Source organism: Rhamphochromis longiceps, linkage group LG10 (genome assembly GCF_057381845.1).
Source record: "Rhamphochromis longiceps isolate RC_006_pf linkage group LG10, R_longiceps_female_GT1.1, whole genome shotgun sequence".
In the NCBI taxonomy this organism is placed as follows: Eukaryota; Metazoa; Chordata; class Actinopteri; order Cichliformes; family Cichlidae; genus Rhamphochromis; species Rhamphochromis longiceps.
The window spans coordinates 18,732,204-18,754,860 of NC_140566.1; the positions used below are offsets into that span (position 1 = coordinate 18,732,204).

The following is a 22,657-nucleotide window of genomic DNA, read 5'->3' on the forward strand; positions in this document are numbered from 1 at the left end:
AGTTTATACTAACAACTTATAATTATTCACATCAGCTGCTCGGCAGAACAGATCCTTCTTCGCAGGAGAAGGATTTTAAACAACCCGGGTTATTTTCACAGTTGTTTTTATCTCGTCCTGGTAAATTCATGCTCCCTGATGCAAGAGGAGTATATCTGGAGGCTGGATTAGCTTTTAATTTGATGCTGGGTGGGGCTCATTCTGTTTCTTCAATCTTGAAATCCTACATCTGAATCACACTGACATACAGCCAGATATTGTTCTATTTCAGTTTTTGAGCTGTCATCAATTTCTTTTTCCTTGTTCATTCTAATGCTCTTCCTTAAGGGATTGTCCAAGCTACCGCTTTATTCCTTTTTTGCAAATCTCAAGCAATGTTTGGGAGTTTACCCTGAAATACATAGGGTAATCAAATTGTGCATTTGCCACCCACATTGACACTGAAATTCTGTTAGTACTGTATACACCATTGTCCTCTTTGCAACTCCCACAAAAGCCACATAAGAAAGAAAAATAGCTCTTTTCCCAGTCAGGTTTCATTACTTGCGTGATATAATCCCATAACTCTTTTCTCACTGTCTGATTTAAAAAAAAAAAAAGATTGCGAAAACAATACACATACAGTATTGCAGAGAAAACTGTAGCGGGTAAAATCTTTTGTGTTTCAGCTCATCATCTCAAACCACCAAGTGCTGCCAATGAGGGAGAGCGAAGTGAGAAAAACTGAAAATATCTTCCCCATCCAAATGATGCCTCTGAAGCAAAAAAAAAAATCTAATTGTATCCCAGAACTGTTTTTTCCTGGGTTTTTGTTTCTCAAGCATGTGAAATCAGTGTCTGAGCACAAATATCGGAAAGTGACTCACAGACTCCTCTCCATCTAACTCTTCCTCTTGCATGCACACTCACACACAAATACACAACAAACCCTAACACGTGATAAATGCCAAGTTAGACTCGTGTTCTCTCAGGTATGCAAATATGATGCAGACGCACTACCAGCCAGCAAAACACAAACACAAACATAAACAGCAAAGGTTGTTTCCATTCTCTCTGGCTCCACGATGAGTAGCTCGTGTGTTAAATATTTACCCTCCATCTTTTTACTCACTGCATGCTGCTGCTGCCTCGAGACTGTGTCGGTGTTTTTATTTACCTCTCAGTCTGCCATCGTAGACATAACATAAGCCAAAGACCCAATATTTTGGGACTTTAATGCCATCTTAATTTATTACGGAGGGTGTAGACCATAAGCAGTTGTAGGCTGCAGTGCTGTGTGAGGGAGTAGCTCTGTTTTCCTGGAAAGTCACTTCTTGTTTGCATCACCATCCACACAGGAAGGCCAGACTGTTATTAATAGCTTTACTAGTAGAGTTAGAAGCAAGATTTCTGCTGATCAGGAGTCTCATCTGCTAACTACTCCTCGATTGTTCTTTGTTATAATCCCACGTCTTGATTAACAGCTACAATCGCCAAGTTGGTCATCTTGTTATCATTATGATTTGTGAAGTTTTCCCACTTTAAATCCTGGCTTACATGTGCATGGATTACCCAAAATGAAAATCACAGTTCTGTGTAGAACAGCCGCATTCTTGCTGCTGCAACTGCGGAAGATCATTTTTGAGTTATGAAGTACAAAATTATTCTTCCCACTGTGTGGTCATAGACTTGCTTATCTTATGAATATACTAGCAAACTTCATCAAACCCCCGTTAGTCAGTCATCCAAAGTCTTGCCTCATCTTTGAGCTCACACTGAAAACTATTTTCAGAGTTCTCTGTAGTCTGTCCCTCTTTGGGAAATACAGATCTTACCTTTCAATGTATGGAATGAAAATCCATTTATCTGTGGCACTGGAGAAGATATTACTGTAGGACAGTCTCAACCATTCAAAGGAAATGGCTTGACTCTCCTGTCAGACGCTGAGCTTTTGGTTTGTTCTGAAACCCATATTTTGAACTGCTGTCTTCATTCATGGTCTTTGTCCTGGCAGTGGGGATCCTACTGTAATGATAAACCGAACATGAAAGATTACAGACAAATGGGGAGAAAAAAAGAAGAGGCTTTCTGCATGGCTTTTGGACCAGTTTCCCTACTTTACCAAAGCGCTAAGCTTGAAATGCATTACCTTGCTACACTCTCATCTTAAAATTCAACATCAAACATTATCCCATAAACTGAGTGGCTTTTAGCTGATTCATGATTAAGACCTAGAAGACTGACTGCTTTGAATGGGTTGCTATATTCCTGATTGAAGCTGCAGATGGAAACCTCTAAAGCTTTATGTTGTCTCAAGTTTCAAGTTGGTGTGACACTGACTTCCAGAAGTGTGGCCAGACCACTGGAAATGTGAGTGCCTTGTTGTTGTAGCAGATGAATGGGTAAATGCATGCGTGTGTGCACGAAAGTAAGTGTGTGGCTATAGCTGAGATCTCTCATTAGGGGAGCAACTAATCACTATTTGCAATTAGCAATTAATCTCTCAGCTGTTTTCTTAACTAACACAGTAACCATTTAATCTGTCAGAAACTACTAGAAAACCCTTCTATAATTTCCAATATTCTAATACTCAACAGTCCAAAACTTAAACTTCGTTCATGTACATATGTGTATAACACTATTAGTGGCAGTTACGTAATTTGTTATCTTTGCAGCACTGTAGCCTTAGATAATAGCAGAAAGATTTCTGCTGAGATTGTTTTATTGATTCTCCCTCAGTGAGGAGATGATTAGTACTGGCAAATGCTCCACTTCTACTCACATGTATTGGAATGAAGTGATGTATTCATTTCATTAGACACACGAAGGGATGAATTTAGGCTCTGAACAAAGATGAATGAAATGCGGTAACTGGCTCCTGCCCATGTGAGCGCTTTATGGATAAGGAGTGTCTGCGCTCAGAGTCAAGCACGCCGAGCGGGGAAGAAGAGAGAAGCTGTCTGTGTAGCGTCTCATGTGTTTTTAATGAAGTAAGTGAGATGATCTGAGCTTCTGGTAACTTCAAACACTTGCGGCGAGCTGAGAGCTGTATAGGGCATCGCAGCTCAGGTGAAGCAATGTGTTATGCAAGCTAAGGGATTCATTGCTGGATGTGTGTGTGGGCGGTTTGGAACAAAAAGGAGGGAAGAAAAAAAAGTTGGCTGGGAAGAAAGTTTTTGGGGCTCTTGATAACTTAGACACTTTTTATATGTGAACTATGTGAAAAGGAATCTGGATCCACATCAGTAGACGGTTCCTAGGTAGAAGGTGCAGGAGTGTGGGAGTGGAGGTAGAGTGGGGCATCTACCAGGTCGGGGGTTTGATCCCTGTCTAGTCTAGTCTGTGCATCAACGCATCCATAGACAAGATACTGAACCCCGAGCGGCCCCTGAAGCATCCGTGTGAGTGCATGTGCAAATTTTAGACGTTTGCACACACTTACACACCTCTGAAAAAGGACCTTTCACAAATCTGTGTGTGATTGGGTGAATAAAGGGTAGCATAAAGTGCTTTGAGGGCTCAATTAAATTAGAAAAGCACTTTATAAGTACCAGTCCATTTACCATTTACAAGATTTTGAGCTCAGTTAATGAGAATTTGATGAAGTTTGAAAAATTTGAAAAGCAGCCTTGAAGGTTGTGAAAAATGTTGTCTGTTGTTAACTTTTATGTCAAAGAGTGAGCTTCATGCATTAAGCTTTCTATTGAAGCCTCAAGCTGTCTATCTCATCAGATTTTTTTTTGTCAGTGTTTAATTTTGTCGTATTAGCGTCATATAATTGATGTGTTTGGATGTCTGTTCAACTGTGTTGAACAAATTGAAAACAAAAGATAGACAGTTTTAATTCCCAGGCTTACCACAAGAAATATAATGGAGAAACATGATACAAAGGCATTTTCTTTGGAGAACAGCTGCCGGCGCACCACCAGCCCAAGAGTTGATGGAGAAATTAATAACTTATAGGCCAAGGCGCTGTCCTCAGCTACAGATGAGTAATTACACATTTTGATAGTTTCCCAGATAAGTCGCCAGAAAAGAAAGTTCAATGTCTCTCTTTAGGTTGTTTTTTTTTTATTTTTAACAAAGATACTGACCTTTCTTCACCCTAAGAAATTGCTCTGATAGCTGGCAAGGTTTTCAACAAAACATTTTTATCACCATGATTAATATTTATGTGTTTTCTGAAACAATAACATGACCTGATACGACTTTGTGCCTGGCTTGCCGTTAGGCCATGTCTCTGATGATTTCATTGGATGGAATACAGAAGGAGATTAAAGTGTGCACTCGCACACTTGTGTATCTCATTGTATATGTTTAAGTTGCAAGACAGTGTGCCGTTTCCCTTTTACTAACCATGTTTTGGCTACCAGCTGGGTGTTTTGTCTTTGGACTTTTCCTCTTTTTCTTCATCTTTTCTTCATTATCTGATTCTGTGAGTCTTCTGATATAACACTCTGCGCTTCATCACTTGTTGGGACAAAAGTCTGCCTCGTACACCTCCCTTACAGGGACCAGGTTTAATCCTCAGAAGGTTTAAGATTCATTTTAAAGTTTTAGGCCGAGAATTACGACTGGGTTGAAGAGGGGTTAAAGGTCGGGGTTAGGCATTTAAGGTTAGGATAAGCCTCTAGAGAATTAAAGTAAGTCAATGAAGTGTTCTCACAAGTATGTGTGGGTGTTAGTGATAGACACAGATATATATAAATCAACAATGGAATTTATTTGTTCAGGTTTTCATTTAAACATAATAAAGTGTACAGTGATTGGTAATTATATGGATTTACTTAATAATAACATCCAGAAATAATGAATAAAACATACAAACTATGAATAAAAACTTCCAGTGTAACAATATTTCTGTAACCGAGCACTATGGTTTAGAGCATTATGCAACCAAATGGACTCATTAAGTAGCTGTTGTTACATTTTAATGTCTTCCACATTCAACAATAATTCCTGATGTTTAATTGCTTCCAGTCGGTGTTTTCTTTTCACTGGACAAAATAGATGTTCTTCTCACGTACAGAGCTCAAAATGCAAACCATGAATAAAAAAAAGGAATGCATGGGCTCCTGTCATGGTATTTTTTTTTCATTTCACCTGCAGTGTAATATTGTTTGACATAGTCATGGATAAGGTTCAGCTCGACAGCTTGCCCATATGGGATATTAAACATGCTCTGCTGGTGAGGGGCAGCGAGTGATGTAGGTGGCAGCTGCTGCTTCACTTTATTAAACGTTTCACCACATAATCTTTTTTGTTTGCTTTCTTCCCCCTCTGTCTTTTGTCTTATTTTCATACTGAATTCTCTCTTATGCTGCTCTTTTTTGAAAAAACTTTTCATAAAACCTTTAAAACCTTGAGAAAAAACACACATATTCATCAGAAGAGCTAAGCTCACTGCACGTTCACTTGGCCTTGAAGGTTAAGAGGTGAGCGAAGCAGCTCCGGCTGTGTTTTCACTTGCTCCATGGCTTCACAGATGGTCCACAGGGTACACATTATTTATGTGTGTACATGTCAGTCTGCATTTGTGCGTTCGCTCACACTAACCTTTTTGTTTAGTTTTCTTTAAAGAAATCCTATTCTAAATCAAACTTTTCTTCTGCTGCATCTCTATTTTCTTTTCTTTCTCTGCTCTTTCCATCTGCACGGCGCCGTTCTCTGTTGGCCGGTAAAATCTAGGACGTTTTGTCACGGGGGACCTGGTGTAGTTTGTAACTGCGTGTGTCTGCATTCTGGCTTGACAGCCTCTGTGAGAGTAAATAAACAAATCTTGAGTCATCACACTAGCTTTGAATTGTCATCTTGGTGCTGCAGAGTTCTATGTCTTTTGCAGTCTTTTTTTTTTTGCTTCAGCTGGTATCCCCATTGAAGTAAGAATTTGAGTAGTAATGTGCAAAAATTAAAGCGTAACTTGTCTATTTTTGGAGCAGCATACTAAATTGAAATGGACTCGTAACTTTAGCCAGTAATGACTTCTAGGAATTTAGCACAATTACAGATAAGTAAGTCTAAGTAATGCTCAGAATATGTAGCTAGGCAGTGATTCCCAAGAGCTGTTATTGGTTTTATTCTGCCCCAGCTCATAGAAGAATGTGTGTGTGAGTGTATTTTTGGGATGTGACCTGATACATTGACAACAAAGCAAAATAGAAAGTATATATATGTAGAGCCAGATCCAAATGTTTTAAGATTTGGATACTATTACTATTTGGTAAAGAGAATAAGCAATCATTTTTTTAGTACTGCTATCTCCGATCCACCAGTGTCACCTGTGAATTTTATTAAATTCAATTTTATTTATATCACGCCAAATTGCACTTGATAATGTAAGGTGAAAAGTCTACAATAACACAGAAAAATCGCCAACAACCAGACAATCTCTCGTGTGAATGGAGCTGTTTTCTCTCCTGGCTCAAATGTAGGCTGTGCACTGTGAGACTCAAGAAAGACAAAGTATAAAAGCCAGACTGGGTAGCCTCCTTTTAAACATTCATGTGTTAGCAAAGGGAAATGCAGTCTCCTTGTCTGAAGGTGCTCCTTTCTCTCATTTTGGACTGAAAGCAGACCAAGTGCTACATTGACTCATTAGCCCACCTGGACCAGCGCTAACTGGTTGACATGCTAACTTCAGTAGAAATCTCTGCAGCACTGCACATGTTTGTCATAACTTCGTAGCTGTTAAGTCTTCACATTCTGGCGATAACAATAACTGTGTTTTCATTTTTCAAAATCTATTTTAAAGTTCTTACAGATTGCACCTTTAAATAAGTCATGACATGGTTTTATATCCAAATAAGAGTGTGGAGGCAAATAACTAACTTTCCAAATACCTTTGGATTAGACAGTTTTTTTTCTCTTATATTTACATCCTCAATCAGAAAGCCTATTGTTTGAACTTTTTTCATTTTCTATTTGATTTGGCATGAAAGCCACAAATGAAAACAGATTATGGACTTCATTCTTATTCTCAGTAGGTTCCTGGCACAGACCGCTGTGCTCTCTGTGAACTCACTTCCCCTTGCCCACCCTCTGCAGCCATGCTCATGTCACTCGACATAGGAAAAAGGTGATAAAATCAAACTCCAGAGCAACGTTTTATGGACAAAATTTAAAAAACAAACCAAAACCTTTCATAAAGTTGAGATAAATGTGTAATAAATGAGTCCTTATAAGAGAGTTTGTAATTGAGCTTTTAGCTCTTAGTAACAATTTGATAGGAAGAGAATTAAAAGTCAGAAATTTTATTCAAATTATAATAAGATATGTGAGATGAATTATGACACTATCCACAGGAGACCAACGCCCGACCAGTTTTAGCACGTTCTCTTTCACTTTTTTTACACTATCTGGTTGTGGATGGATTAGGACTGACGTCTAAAGCAGAGGAGTGCCAAGGAACTGGTTCTTATTCCAGCATAATTAATTCAAATGTACTTACTAAGGGCTTACCAGTCTTCACACTGGAATTAGGCTGCGTTTCACTGGTTGTGAGCGCTTTTACAATTACATGCATCCCTTGGGTGATGTACTCCAGTCATATGACACAGTCATGAACTCGCTCTATGAGTAGTAGTATTAATATTGATTGTGTTTTGGTGTAGCACAAACATGTATATTTCAGTGTGTGTGCAACTTTCCAGACAGTGGCCGTCTGGCTGTCTGAGAGCCTGGTGCTGTTATCCTTCAGAATCACTGGGTGGGGGTTGATTCAGTTGTGGAAATGAATTGAAATTGATATTCACCTTTAGTGTAGGTTCTTAAATTGAGGAAAAGTAAAAGCAGAGCCAGGGAATTACACGTAATATGCACAAAGACACACAGACGGCTCACACGCACATGTGCCTACTGCTGGTGACAACTGGGGTTAGAAATAGGACGTCTATATCCAGATATGCATGGCAAGGCAACTCAAGGGGACACAGCAGTCATTGTTTTTGTGCTCCTAAACACACACACGCGCACACATACACACAACCCAAGTGACATGAAAACTGAAGAACAAAGCTTTCCTCCATCCTATACCCCCTGCAAGACTCAGCCCTCCTTCCCTTGTCCCACAAAGCTTTTTTGGCACTGCAGACCGCTGCAGCCTGTTTCACTACAAACTGACCTAACCTTTCATTCTCAGTCATTTAAATGTAACCGTATACTTGCATAGAAAATGCTTTGTCATACTTTTACAAACCAGAGCATTGCCATGTTGGGGTTATCAAGCATGCAGGTCTTGTGCCTGATGATACACTAGATTTTAACAGATGGGGTTTTAAAAATGCAAAAAGATGGTTGTATTCAGTGTTCTGTCTTTGTGGCACATTTTATTGTTGACTTTTGACACAGCATGAAACCTTTTCCTTTTATTCTCTTCTCTTTCTGTCTTTACTGTCAATCACAAAGTTTGGCCAGTGTTCTGAGTGACACGGAAGCAGTTCCAGAAGTGACAAGTATCTATAGGCAAAGCCCTACCCTTTAACCACTGAGAAACCAGCTTAATGCAACCCTTTTGCTGTTCCATCAAAGCACAAGATGGCATAGATATCGGTGATACAGAGCAGCCTGTTTTTACTTGGAACTTTGTGACTTTGAGTCCTGTTTGGCTTGGCTGAGCGTAACTATGGCGTGCCCAGCCAGATCTGCTAAATACATTAGAGGGAACGGACAGAGGGAAGGAGGAGGAGGAGTAGAACATGCAAGGGATTGGGAGATGGCACCGCACGTGGAGAAGCTATTCCTGACAACTGAGTTTCGATAGTATAAACACATTTACACACATCCTCGCGCACATACCGTACTGCTTTAAATGGTCACATATAGAAAACGCTATGGTTTTCTATTATTTGGCTGCAGCGCTTAAGAGCGGAGGCCCATGCATTTGAGGCTTTGAGGGCTGCACACAGCAGAAGGAGATTATGGGGGTGCAATGCCAGATATAATGTGGCTGAGACTGCGTGGAGCCCTAAGGGTCTGCCCTGTCTGTCAATGTGGTCGCACACAGATGATGTCACTGCTTGCATGCACATGTCATGCACACATGAAAGCCTGCAGACAGGTTGAATCTTGCTTGTTGTGCTGCTTGAACCCCTTTATGTCTTACGTTTTTTTTTAAGATTAGGAGAAATTCCAAACCTCTTTAAATTGGCCGTGCATAATTCATCATAATTTTAAAGAGAGCCACTAGAGGGAGTGTATCAGGTGATTATCTTTTACTCCGCTGACTCTTTGTTAAAGCCAGAGTACTTTCAATACGAGCTCTATTTTAGCCCCTGCACTCTCCATCCCTCGTCGGCTCGTGTTGTCCAAAGCAAACACAAGTGTATTGCAGCCCATGTCAAAGGTGGAGATGATGTCATGGACAGACTGCTCATTGACAGTGACAGATTGCAGCCATGCGATCAGTTCATTAATATTACCTTTCACTGACACTCAACTGAAGCAGTGAGAGAGAAAAGACGTAAAAAGACTGGAATACACCCTTTCTGACATCATAAGTTCTGCCTGCACAGTCCAGTGGTCTCTAAAGGCAACAGGCCTGCCAAGCCAAAGCAAACTGCAATGAATGTTACTTTTGCTATTGTGTTCCAAATCTGCTTTTTCCACGTCTCTGCTTTGTTCTTTTCATGCTGTTCTCCTTGGTCTGCTCAATGGCTGTGTTATGGTACTGAGTTAATTTCATCAGAGCGACGTCTCAAAAGGCCCAAGCTATGACTCTGAGTTTCCCTCACTGCAGTTAAAAGGCTTTGTTTTATCATCACACCCCTAATTGTCTCCCAGGCCTCTTTCAACTTCTCTCTCTCCTCTCTTTTCGTCTTGTTTCAGACAGACACAAACACTGACAACTACTTTGAAACACAGAGACAACAAAAGAAGGGCTTTGTGTGGAGACATGTGCTCAGCCTGAGCATTGTGTAGGAGTGCAGCAACTGTCCAGAGCAGCCGTCTGTACCAGATGTAGGGGTCAGTCAGAGGGGCCAGTATCAGTGTCCCCTTCCCCAGTCCCCGTGGAGCTATAGCCTTTATTAATCTTTCCTCCTCAGAGGCCTCATAAATGACCGCAGGTCAGAGTCAGTAGAAAGACTGGTAAAGTGGATGATAGCACGAGGATTCATCACATAAAATATTGTTTTATGTTTTATTTGTGTCATATGCATACTTAAAAGTTTTTAAGGAGACTTGTAAATCTAAACTACTAGCAAGAAACTCATTTCCTTCTGATTATTGTATATGAGATAGCAGTCATTCAAAAGGGTAAGTGTATGGTCCTTTTGTGTGTGAGACTATGAATTCTTTAGTTTAATGTATGTGCGAAATCTGCAGCCAGCAGCAGGCTGGCTTTTTCTCTAGAGGTGAAAGACATTCCTAAAGTTAACTGTCCAGATTATACATGCACTATGGGAGTGATTTTTTTTGGTGAATATGGCCATCCAGCAAGGGCCACCGCCCGCCATTGAAAACTTGTCTCTAGTTTGCTACTGGCCTTTTGCCTGCATCGCACATTTATAGTTTTGATAATTTAACAGCAACAGGGGCAGGAATCATTCACATTGCAGAGAGTTTAGGCATTAATGTTCAGATCGCCGTAGAATATTGTTAAAGCATCATCTCTCTGGTCTCAAAAGTGTGATGAATGAGTTGTGTCAGGGCTGGACGGTTCTCCTCATTGCAGGATGTTTTGAAGAGTTATATGCTCAATAAATCTTCCCTTATAAATACGAGTGAAACGTGCATAAACAATTGGTCTCATTTTGAAAGTAATCTAAATATTTGTAGACTTCGCCAAGGGGTAAAACGTGCATCTATCTCGTGAGAGTCCAGTTAAACTTGTTCGGTTAAACTTGCCAGAACATTTATGAGCGTATTTCCAGGATTTTATGCTAGTATGCAAAAGTATGTGTCAAAACTGGGTCAGTTTCCATTTGCAGATAATTATTGGTGTTTGTTTTAACTTGCTGGAAGAACCAGATGGTGGTTATGCCGCAGGTTAGCTTAAAACACTGTCAGGTGAGTTTTAGTTTGACTTCGAAAATCTTGTGATTAAGGTTCCTGCTGTCGACATGTCACCATACCGCTTTCTGGCACAAGAGGCTAAGCATAAACAGTTGCTAGCAAGAAGCGTGTGACTCTGCAGGGGTTTGTGGACAGTTGTTCATCATTACTTCCATTGATTTGGCATTAGCATGAGGAGGATACTTTATGGAAGCGTGCATGATTTAAAGTTTGGGGAACCAGAGAGGCTAAGAGGCTAAGCTATAGGCATACTTTCCCAGGCTTTCTGCGTTATTGTAAGCATTTGCTGTTCTGATCTGTGTTATCTATAAAATATTTGACAAACAGATCTTAATTCCCAGTGTGTTATGTTCTGCCCACTTTAAGATATTGTCACAGAGTGGATAAAAGTTGTTATCCTGTGGATAATTATAAGTTATGACTGTCCTCAGTTTGGTCCACCCACTGTGGATCCTGGACAGACTCAGACGTCCATTGTCATGCTCTTTCAGTGCTTCCAGATCCAGCTGGAAACTTCTGTCTAAAATGTTATATATATCTATTTTATGGGGAAAAAGCTGAAATTCATCAGGCAGTGTCTTTAATATCTGTTCTATACCACTATAAATGTGTTAGCACCTTGTCATGCGGGGATTTAAGATACATACTCAGTGAAAATAAAAAAGAGATGAACATTCTCTTTTTGTTTCATGCAAAACAGCGAATTTTCAAGAGGGAATTTTCAATAGCGAATGAAAAGCGCTGTACACTTGCTCAATTCAGGTTTCATAAAATATACCTGCACTTTTAAAAAGTCATATTTTTGTGGCTAATATTGTCTTCCCTCTCTTCTTTTCTTCCAGGAGTTTTAGAACCCAGCCATGCCGATAACAAGTAAAGGGTCAAGAGGGAGGTTTTGGGTCAGTGAACCCTGTGTGCGCTCACGTCTTTGGCATCAGAAGGTCTATTTTTATTTCTGTGTCATCCTTGTTCTGGTCCAGACAACAACTGTTCTCGGTGCACTAGAACTCCAGCTGGATGAAGAGCAACCGGCAGGGACCATTGTTGGGGACATCAGTGCTGGGTTACCGCCTGGTGAAACTGCAAGTCTTTATTTCATCTCGGACCACGAAAGCACAGGTGTCAGCAATGACCTCAATATTGACGAGACCACAGGCATCATTACCACTGCACGCCGTCTGGATCGTGAACAGAGGGACCACTATAGCTTCATTGCTGTTACAATGACCGGGGTCACTATTGAAGTGTCAATCACTGTCAACGACATCAATGACCACGCACCTGTGTTCCCAAAAAAGAGTGCTGTTCTTAAGATCCCTGAGCACACAGCTGTGGGCACAAGGTTTTCTCTGGAGCCAGCGACCGATGCAGACAAGGACCAGCTGACCACCCAAGGCTATGCTATTCGTGAGGGCAATGTAGGCCAGACATTCAAACTTGAGACCAAGAGAGGTGCTAACAAGGTGCTATATCTAGACCTGGTAGTCAATGGACTGCTTGACAGGGAAAAACGCTCATCGTACACCCTGGTAATAGAGGCTTTTGACGGGGGCTCACCTAGGAAGATGGGATCTATGACCCTGGAGGTGACTGTGACTGACATAAATGACCACGCGCCAGTCTTCAATCAAAGCAGATACCACTCTATTATCTCTGAAAGTCTCCCGCAGGGAAGCAGTATCCTTCAGGTTAGTTTTTGTGCTCTAATTTGGTTCTAAAATAATGTTTTTGACTCCACATTCATCAGGATTTTGTTTTTGCTGTCTGTGCAGGTGTTTGCCACAGATGAGGATGAAGGTGATAATGGGTTGGTGCTTTATGAAATCAACCGACGTCAGAGTGACCCTGAATGCTACTTTGTCATTGATGTAAAGTCTGGGGTCATCACTCTGAATAAACCCCTGGACTATGAGCTTAAGAGGGTTCATGAACTGGTGGTCCAGGCCAGGGATAATGCCAGCCACCCTGAGGTAACTGCATTGTGGCCCCTTCATTATAGTGCATTAACAAAGCCGTGCAGTGTGTTTAATAGGTTGTAGCATATCGTATTATATACTTATATTAGATAGAAATTGCTAATGAGCCGCAAAGAGCACGAATCCTATTGATTGATACTGATGGTCCAAATTCATTATTATCTAGACATGGATTCCTCGCTGGTTCCATTCAATTTTGTGGTTCCCAGACGATGAATGTTAGTGACACATTGTGGTTGGTTTCACCTTTTTTAAGACAAATATTGTATGGCATTGCTATCTAGTCTGTTTCAGGATTTGTGATCCCCTGAGTTTCCTCTATCACCATCATCATGTCACAGTCTGGCGAGGGCAGACTGTATGAATTGAGAAAAGGACCCAAAACGCAGACTCCAAGGAACAGGGAACAGAACTTGAAATGTTAACAAAGGCGAGCCGTTTAATATGGCTGGTAGAAAAGGTACAAACAAAGGGCAAGGCAAACTGAAGCAAAATTAACACAAACCTAAACTGGGAAATCTAAACAAACAATAAGAAAAACCTAGACAAGAAACTTGGAAGCATGGCATAGGAAACATGGCGTGGACAACAGACGACCTGACAATCACACACTGAAAACAGAGGACTTAAATACACAGGAGGTGATTAGGGGAAGTGGAGACACATGAGGAAACAGCTGACTAGGATAAACATAATGATGCACAGGCAAGAGTAAAACTAACCGCATGAGCACAGAACACAAGACCCCTTTTCAAAATAAAACAGGAAACATGCAGACGTAGACACGACAACCAGAACTTGACAACGTAAGACACAGACATGAAACGCATGAAGAGCAGGGGAGATTTAACATGGTCGGAAACGGAGGGGGAAATAATAAGAACTAGAAACACTTAGGCATAATAATACAAACTTGATAACATAAGACACGCAGCATGAAACACGAAGGGTGAGGGGAAGCTTAAATACAGGGGAAGAAAACACAAGGAGTCTAATAACCAAATGAACTTACATAACCTAATGAACAAAATAAACTCAAACTTAAAACACTGGGTCAAAAGACCCAGGACCATGACACATCAGGTCAAAGCTAATTTGTTTTTCCATCACTTTGGTTTAGAAGAGTGACTGTAGGCCTAGTAGCACCTCTAGTATGAAGAACAACTTTATTGCTTGACCAACACATTTCAGTCTGTAGCCTTCATCAGTGTCAACACGTGGTGACATGATGAAGTGTTGCTGGAGCTTGTTTTCCTGACCACTAACATGTTTAGCCTAAATTAGTCTTAAATAGTCGATTTAAGCATACCAACAGTACAAACTAATATAATGAATGTGAAGAACTTGTGCTGCGCTGATGAATTCCCAGTAGAAGAATTATCTAAATCCTATAACTTGTTTTCACAGGTGACCAATGCATTTGTGACTATTCATGTCCGTGACTACAATGATAATCAGCCTACTATGACCATCATCTTCCTCAGTGAGGATGGTTCTCCAAGAATCTCAGAAGGAGCCCAGCCTGGCCAATATGTAGCTCGGATATCTGTCACCGACCCAGATTATGGAGAGTACGCCAACGTCAATGTGTCTCTTGAGGGTGGTGATGGGAAGTTTGCTCTTACAACCAAGGACAGTATCATTTACCTTATATATGTTGACCAGGTCTTGGACAGAGAAGAGCGGGATTCGTATGACCTGAGGGTGATGGCCACAGATTCTGGCACACCCCCGCTCAGAGCAGAGTCCTCTTTCACCATCCAGGTGACTGATGTCAATGACAACCCCCCTCTGTTTGACCAGCAGGCGTACAGACAAACCATTCCTGAGGTTGTGTATCCTGGATCCTTTGTTCTTCAGGTTACTGCCAGGGACAAGGACCAGGGCCCCAATGGGGATGTGCGATATAGCCTGCTAAAGGGCAAAAACTCTCACTCTGATTGGTTTTCGATCGATCCAGTTACTGGGATCATTACCACAGCAACTGCTCTGGATTTTGAATCAGAGCCAGCGCCTAGTGTGACTGTGGTTGCGATGGATAGCGGACGCCCGCCGCTGTCATCGACAGCGAAAGTGGACATTGTGCTGCAGGATGTTAATGACAACACGCCGGTGTTCTCCAGCAACTTCTACAATACCTCCATCAAGGAAAACACCCCAGCGGGGACTTGCTTCTTAGAGGTAGGAGAAACCCTGACAGAGAAAGTTTTCTCTTCAGCCTTTTGCTTCTCCTTCTAACTTATAAATCTTTTATCTATTTTTCTCTCTACTTGTCTTCATTTTGTAGAGGAACTGACATTTTTAATTCTTTGAGAGCTCTATCTTGCAGTGTGTTGAACACAAAACTATTGTCCTACTTACGCAGCCAAAACCTAGTATTCACTGTCTTCCCAGTCCTCTCATCTCTTTATTCCCTCTCTCTTTTCACAAACACACTCCCCGTAAAACCCACTATGATTACTCCCCTGGCAAAGGCCTGATTTATACATCAATATAAAGTGGTCTGGAAATCAAAGTCACGTCTGAAGTGAAAAGCAGTCTCAAAATCCTGCTTCACAATGGATGGGGCACTTGGAAGCACTGACACATTGTGATGTGATTCATAAAGTCTGGGATATTCAATGATCTCATTTAAAGGGAAACTATATCTAACAGAAAGAAGAAAAAGAAAAGCAGGGAGGGAGTCTTTACCTGAATTCCTGAAGCTCCTTTGAGGAGATTTACTCTCTTCTGGTGTGTCCTCTCTCTCACCTCGTAGGATTGCCATGGTAACTTAGCCAGAAATGTGGGGTGAGCCCTTGGTATCGGTGCAGTACCTCGCTTCGGCTTAACTGTCTTGTTTTCGTCACGATTTCAGCAGCTTTCATATATGAGGCGGACCTCGCCTGATTAAAAAGGAGAGCTAGATTGTCTTCCAGAAAGGTCTTAACATGGCATCGTGCACAGATCAGACCAGCAGATTTTACAAGCCAGTTTTAAACGCTTTGACATGAGGCAGAACCCCCCCCACCCCACCCCTTTTTCAAAAATTTTAAGATAGCTCACTGCTGGGCCTAAAACACCACTGAGATTCTAATAAAAGGCTCTGGTGCCGTATTAAAACCAGAAAGACTAGTAGAGTTTCATGTTCTTGTAGGTTCACTTACCATGCATTGGAAAAGCTGGCATATGGGCTGGCTCCTTTGGGAAGACATGAGACGTGACGAAATGTAATGAGGACTATAAGATGTAAATGAAGTAAAACAGCAGAGGAGAGAGGGATTGATATGTAGAAAGAACAAGAAATGCACAGATGGAACCTTTAAATGTTTTCACAGTCAGATCCAGGCGGTGATTTTGTCTGAACCCTGTACTTTGTCCTCAGTTAGCTTGTCCTTTTGCATTATTACATCCCTTAACCAACTAAATGAACCCTCTAGACCCTCATTCCAGTTGTTGCAACAGTTGTAATCAACTGTTACTGATTTTTTTCTTTCTAATCCTAGCCGGCAGTTATTCTGGCACTAGGTGCAGGCTAATCCCATGCCAGACATCACGGGTAGTTTTCCAGTGTGCCAGAGAGATTGAATAAGGTTTGATTTAGTCATTCCGGCACGTTCCTCAATGCTTGCTTCATCTGTGCCGAGAAACTCCAGGCGAGAGTCTCCCCACAAGAGCTGCAGTTTTTCAGTATAATGGCAGCTGGTGTTAACTTTTTTCTTGGCCAGTGCAACATGGACACACAAGCGCACGAAATAATCTGAGACCTGACATCATAGCTTAATGAATCCTGTTCCAGATTTGTTTTGAACTGATCATTTAATTATTGTGATTTACTAGCATCATTTTTTTTTTACACTGTCAGCTAGTGGGAAAGTCAAGATTTGGGTCAGCTGGCCTGCTTGGATTCAGTTTACATATTTTCTTGCGGTGTTATTTGGCACAGATTAGCCGTTTGTGAGATTTGTCACGCTCCGCACAGTCAAGACAATGGCAGAATTGCACAAATATTTACAATATTTAGCAATCACTGTTTGGAGTTTGGAATTACTACGCTGGCCCGGCTGGCTAAGTTTGGATTTCGGACACTTAAAAATGGGGGGAAATCAACTAATGTTTAATATCTAAACAAGGAAATGTGTTATCAGGAGACATGTATGAAGAACGTTCTATATGCTGCTTTTCTTCCAGTCTTTCCTGAGTCCCACAATTTGCTTTTTGTTTTGTCATATCTTTATTTTCATTGTCATTTGTTTTCTCCCAGTTTTTCCCTTGTTTCTGTCTCGTTACATCTTTCTCCATAGGTTGATTTTGCTTTCGCTCACTCTTCACCTACACATACACACATATAGTACATGCAGTGTGTAGGAAGCTTCTTATCAGTTTGGCCACTCTAGTAATCTGTAATGTGCTGCACTGTTTATATGGCCACGACACAAAGGGGTTATTTATTTCTCAGTTTCCTCGCTTTCCTTTTCTTCCGCTTCCTTAAAGTATTTCCCAGGCTGGTGAGGTTAAAAAGTGGCTGTGTGTGTTTGTGTGTGTGCGAGTGTGTGGCATACACATTCGTCGGAATCGGGTTCACAACCTGAGAAGGTAAAGGTCATGAGAACATTGGAGATTGTAACTGGTGGTGAAAAGCAAGCAAAGTTAGTCCTTAAAAACTAAAAATTTGCATGTGAAGGTCGCTGAAATCATCTGATCTCATGTCATCATTCTTTCTGAATGACTGCTACTTCTACTGAGTGCATATGATTACTTTCAGATTTCTTACTCGTTTAAAATTTATGTTTTTCAGAGTTAAAGCATTTTTCCCATCTGTGTGGGTTGTTCCTTGCAGAGCCTCTGTCAAATCCAATGACATGCTGAGTTCCAGCATAACCTGACTGCTGGAAAGGCACTGTTAATCTCACAAGCAGTAGCACGCACACTCTGGTCGTAGCTCCAAAACAGCCTCAACTGACATCAGCGAATTGATGCTTTGCTTTGATTAAAGAATAAAGCAAATCAAGTCCAAATTAAATAAAAGTGAAATGATGATTTCAAAACAAAAAGATAAATTAGCTTCGATAGTTAAAAACAAAACAACAAAGCGGAAAGCACAAGTTTTTTTTGTGCGTGTATATACGAGTATGCGCATGTCCGTATGTCATCCAGTATGTCTGTGTATGTGTATGTGACCTCATTTTCAGCAGGTGATCTCCCCTGTGATGTTCAGCATGTGGTTTCCTGGTCAGGGCTGTTGAAAAACACTCATCCAGACAGACACAGATGTGCTCTTCTGGGAAATGTACTATATGAAGAGATGGGAAATGGCTTGTTGGGATTGCTCTACAAAAGCAGTGAAGCGCTCTAGTACCACAGCCCAAATACACAAATCTGCTTAGTAAACTCGAGTTATAAAATTAGAGCTGCTGGCTTCAGGCAACTGAGAACATGATGATTTTATGACAGTCTCACTAATCCAAAACGCTGTCACTCCTAAGTGGACACTTTTTGTTAGGCTTAGACACCAAAATATTCTGAAGTTCATTCAGACCACTTTGAGGTGCATACAGTACAGTACAATATAAAACATTTCCTGTTTCCACTTTGAGGCGCTCTAAAAGTTTCTTACTACTATGTGTTTGACGCACGACTCTCATCAAACCTGTTAAGTTTTGTGCAGACTGGACAATATATCTTTGAATTACAGCAATTGCGTGCTTCATGACAAAGCATCGAAATTTAACACGCTGGTAGGGTAACGCCCTGTGATGAAAACTTAGTTTACAAAATAATGTAACACCAACTCCTTAAGGCTTTCCCGAATAAATTTTAGATGTCTCAGGTCAGTCAGGTGGATCCAGTACCCCAAACTGTTAAAAATGTAATTTGAATGTTGCCACCATATGACTCTGTGACTGTCGTTTAATATTGCCCTATCACGCTTGAGAAGTTTGGGTCATTGTTTGAGGCATAGTTGTGCGGTAGTTGCACCATCACCTGAGACCAAGAAGTTCTTGAGTTCAAATCCATCAGCTGGCAGGAGTCTTTTTTCTGTGCTGTCACAGCAACTCACACAAGCACATATGGGCATGCCTTTGAAGGTAACCGAAACTAAGTGAAAAACATATAGGTGGGGGAGGTTTCTTTTAACAGGTGGAGTTAGTCTTTCTGAACCTACCAGAAAACCACTTAAGCAAACACAGTGTGTCTATCTGTCAGAGCAATCAGCCCTTTTGTTGTGAAGTCCAAAGTCAGAGATCCCACAGCTAAATTCTATTCAGCCTCTATAAGGAACGCTTACACACATCCACACTGAGACTAATCACATTTGATAAACCAATAGCAATAGCTCCAGAGATACATTGTGACTCACTGAAGGCAGGAAGGTATTCAGCATAAGCTTCCTGTAACACCAAACCAGTCTCCCAGTCTCCTGCTGGTGTTGCGCTGAATCTAACCCCCATGGAAACCAGAGCCAGAACAAACCACAGCTTCCACTTGGAGCCCATTCCCCTTTTCCAGCCCAGTCTCAAAACACACTATAGTTTTTTTATTTAGCTTGAAAAAGTGTGAGGAAGATGAAATTTATTGTCCGCTTGATGTCTTCCCTCACTCTTGCTCTTGCACAGCAGTAGCTGGTCTTTAATAAGGCCCGCGCCTGTTGAAACTCTCGCCCGTGACTTGGGCGTTTTGATTAATCTGTCAGTGTGATGAATTTACTTGGATCAATAGCTGAATGGAAAAAGAGAAGAGTTTTCAGCGCTCGCTGTCATCACATGCCACAATTTGCATTTAACAGGTGATAGTCGACAACAAATGCAGGGTTTTGCACAAAGACGCGAGCGAGACTGAAAAGTTGGTGAATCGTTTCATGCTGTTAACAGCTGGCCCCTCTTCTCATATGCTTTTTGTCTGGTACAGTATTTCTGCCTCTTTCGGCCTCTCTCTCTCCGAGTCACACGTCTCTCAGCTGCCGGCGTTGTTGACAGGATGTGTGTGACGAGGGATCAGGATGGTGTGTCTGCTATGTGAACTATTCTCATAACATCCATCAACACTCACTCGGAATTCGTCACCTGTTTGCTACTGGAGGCTCAGATACCATGAAGAAAATCCATTTTGGTTTTCGACTTGTGCCTGTAAACTGTTGGCATAAAGAGGTGGGCTTTACTTCTTAAAATTATTGTAGTAATAACTTTCTAAGGTCTGAACTCAGGGGAGGTTCTCTGGTTTTATAAATGTTATATGCTACCCCCAAGGGTTTCTTTTGTTGGACACCTTTTTGCAGAATATATTAGATTGATTACTGCCACAGTGTGTCTTTTGTCCCCTCTCCTTCCCCTCATCCCTAATCAGTCATCAGTGCTTGCTCATAGGGGGCCATCTGATTGTTGGGGTTGTCTTTAAATTAAAATGTAAAGCATCTAGTTGTTGTGATTTAAAAGATCAGCCCTACGACTGTGGGTGTTGCTTGCTTTATAGCCCAAAAATGAGAATTTATTTCTATGAAAAAACATGGAATAGATGTCATTTGAAATTTGATGCTACTCAATCATATTCTTTGTTGGATCAGTTTGTGATTTGATGTTTTGAATTTTCATACAGTGGTATCACTGGGTCAAGCTTTCATATTGCCAGGACGCTGGTTTTTGACCACATGCATACAAATCTAATGACCTGAACACCAACCTTAGCTGTAATAGCATAATAATTAAACAATATGTCAAACTAGAATGGTGATCATGTTATAAATGATCCCTGTTTAGCAGCGACATGCTAGTATTGCCTTTGTGAAGGTGCTAGCCTGCTGATGTTAGAATTTATTGTGTAGTACTGTTGTGTCCCCTTAGAGCCTCTGGGTGAGTTAAAAGAGCTGATTATGGTTCTGACACTCTTAGATGCTGTTTTTTGCCAAAAAAATTTAAATCACACTTTGATTGTTTAGTTTAAAATACACTGTGGTGGTGTACAGAGGCAAGATTTGTGTCAAATTGTGTCATAATCCAAGAGTTCTGGTTTTATTTAGCTGGTGTTATTTCTGCAGACGTTTTTTGTAGCGACTGTTTCTCGAATGGAGAGTAGATCTAATGTGATTCTATGTGATTTTATTATATTAAGCATAAGCAAGTGTCTGCTGTAGTGAGATCTAGCTTCCACCAACTGCACCTTATCTCTAAGGCTAGGCATTATGTTCCGCATGAGGACCTGGAGCGGCTTATTCACGCTTTTGTGACCTCCAGGTTGGATTATTGTAACTCCTTGTACTATGGTCTTCCCTCTTCTCTTCTTCTTAGATTGCAAACTGTCCAAAATGCAGCAGCCCGCCTTTTGACTGGTACCAGGAAATTTTGCCATATTACTCCTGTCCTAGCTAGCCTGCATTGGCTGCCCATAAAGTACCGTATTCAATTTAAAATATTACTCCTTACTTTCAAAACTATTAATAAATTAGCGCCAAGTTATCTTAGTGAACTTCTCAAACCACATACTCCTGCTAGAACACTCAGATCTGCCACTCAACTACTTCTGACCCAACCCAGATCTCGACTGAAGTCCCGGGGTGACCGTGCGTTTGCTCTGGCTGCCCCGGTACTGTGGAATGCCCTTCCTCTCGACCTCCGCGCATCTGATTCCATTGCACTGTTCAAATCACGATTAAAAACCCACTTATTCAATCTTGCCTTTCCCTCTAGTTAATATTTCTTTTATGATTTTATATCATGCACTTTTATGCTCATTTAAATTCTTGTTTGCTCTGTACCTGTTGCTTCGTATCAGTGACAGTTATCTGCTTGCGTATTTAGTACTTGCTTTGGTCCTATTTCTATTTTTATTATCCTCCTCCTATTCTCTATCTTACTTGTTAAGCACCTTGGCATACCCTTGGTTTTTAAGTGTGCTTTATAAATAAAGTTTATTATTATATTACCCAAAACGATATTCTTTCCTTTTACCCGGCATTAGTGATATTTCTGATTCAGATGTATAAAGGAAATGTAACTAAGCAGGATGCTGCTGGTGAAAGCATCTCATTTTTCCTCGTTTGTGTATTTTATGTACCTTTCAGCAACTCGGTGAGGCATTTTTAATGAATCCTGACCACATTGTGTCCAAAAGGAGATTTTAAGATATGTGTGCAAGTTGGTAGTGCTGTGGTAATGAAGGAAATGTCTCCAGCAGTTCCAGCAGGGTGTGATTTGGATGTCAGGAAGTGGAGCTGAGCTTTGATGGGATATGGTCCAATTTAACCTTTTCAATGCATAGATGCATTGGACTACATGCAGAAGCAAATCTGTGAGCTGTGAGGGTTTTTTAAGGCCCTATTTTCAGTTAACTGAGCAGGCAGCATTTTTAAGTCCATCATAAATTTGGTCCTATACATGGATAAGTGCTGTTCTTCTTCTTCCTCCTCTTGCATTTACAGGTGAGAGGCCTCACAGTGCATATATGCTGCTCCTGGGATTTGATATGGACAACCCTAAGCCTCCTAAGAACTTCAGGAGCTGTTTATATAAAACACTCTTGCTGTTATATAGAGGAAGTGGAAGTGATGCATATAACAAGACTTGCACTATATAACCTAACAATGTAAACCCTGCCCATTTAAAGTGGTTCTCTATTTGATGGTGGCACAGCTTCAGAGCCTCAGATTTTCCTCTGATCTCGACAGTATCTCTTTCTGCTAGAATATTTTCGGTTGTAATCAGATTGAAAATGTTGAAATC

At 41.0% G+C, this 22,657-nt stretch overlaps 1 protein-coding gene across 1 annotated transcript in view; it reads left to right on the forward strand.

Annotated features, from left to right (window-relative positions):
- dchs1b (dachsous cadherin-related 1b) overlaps window positions 1-22,657 on the forward strand; it is an 85,243-nt gene that overhangs the window by 1,790 nt on the left and 60,796 nt on the right. Inside the window, exons 2-4 of the mRNA XM_085420716.1 lie at window positions 11,832-12,677; window positions 12,762-12,959; window positions 14,373-15,146. Coding sequence (XP_085276842.1) covers window positions 11,850-12,677; window positions 12,762-12,959; window positions 14,373-15,146 — 1,800 coding nt within the window. The 5' untranslated portion in view covers window positions 11,832-11,849. The remainder of the gene's footprint in view (window positions 1-11,831; window positions 12,678-12,761; window positions 12,960-14,372; window positions 15,147-22,657) is intronic.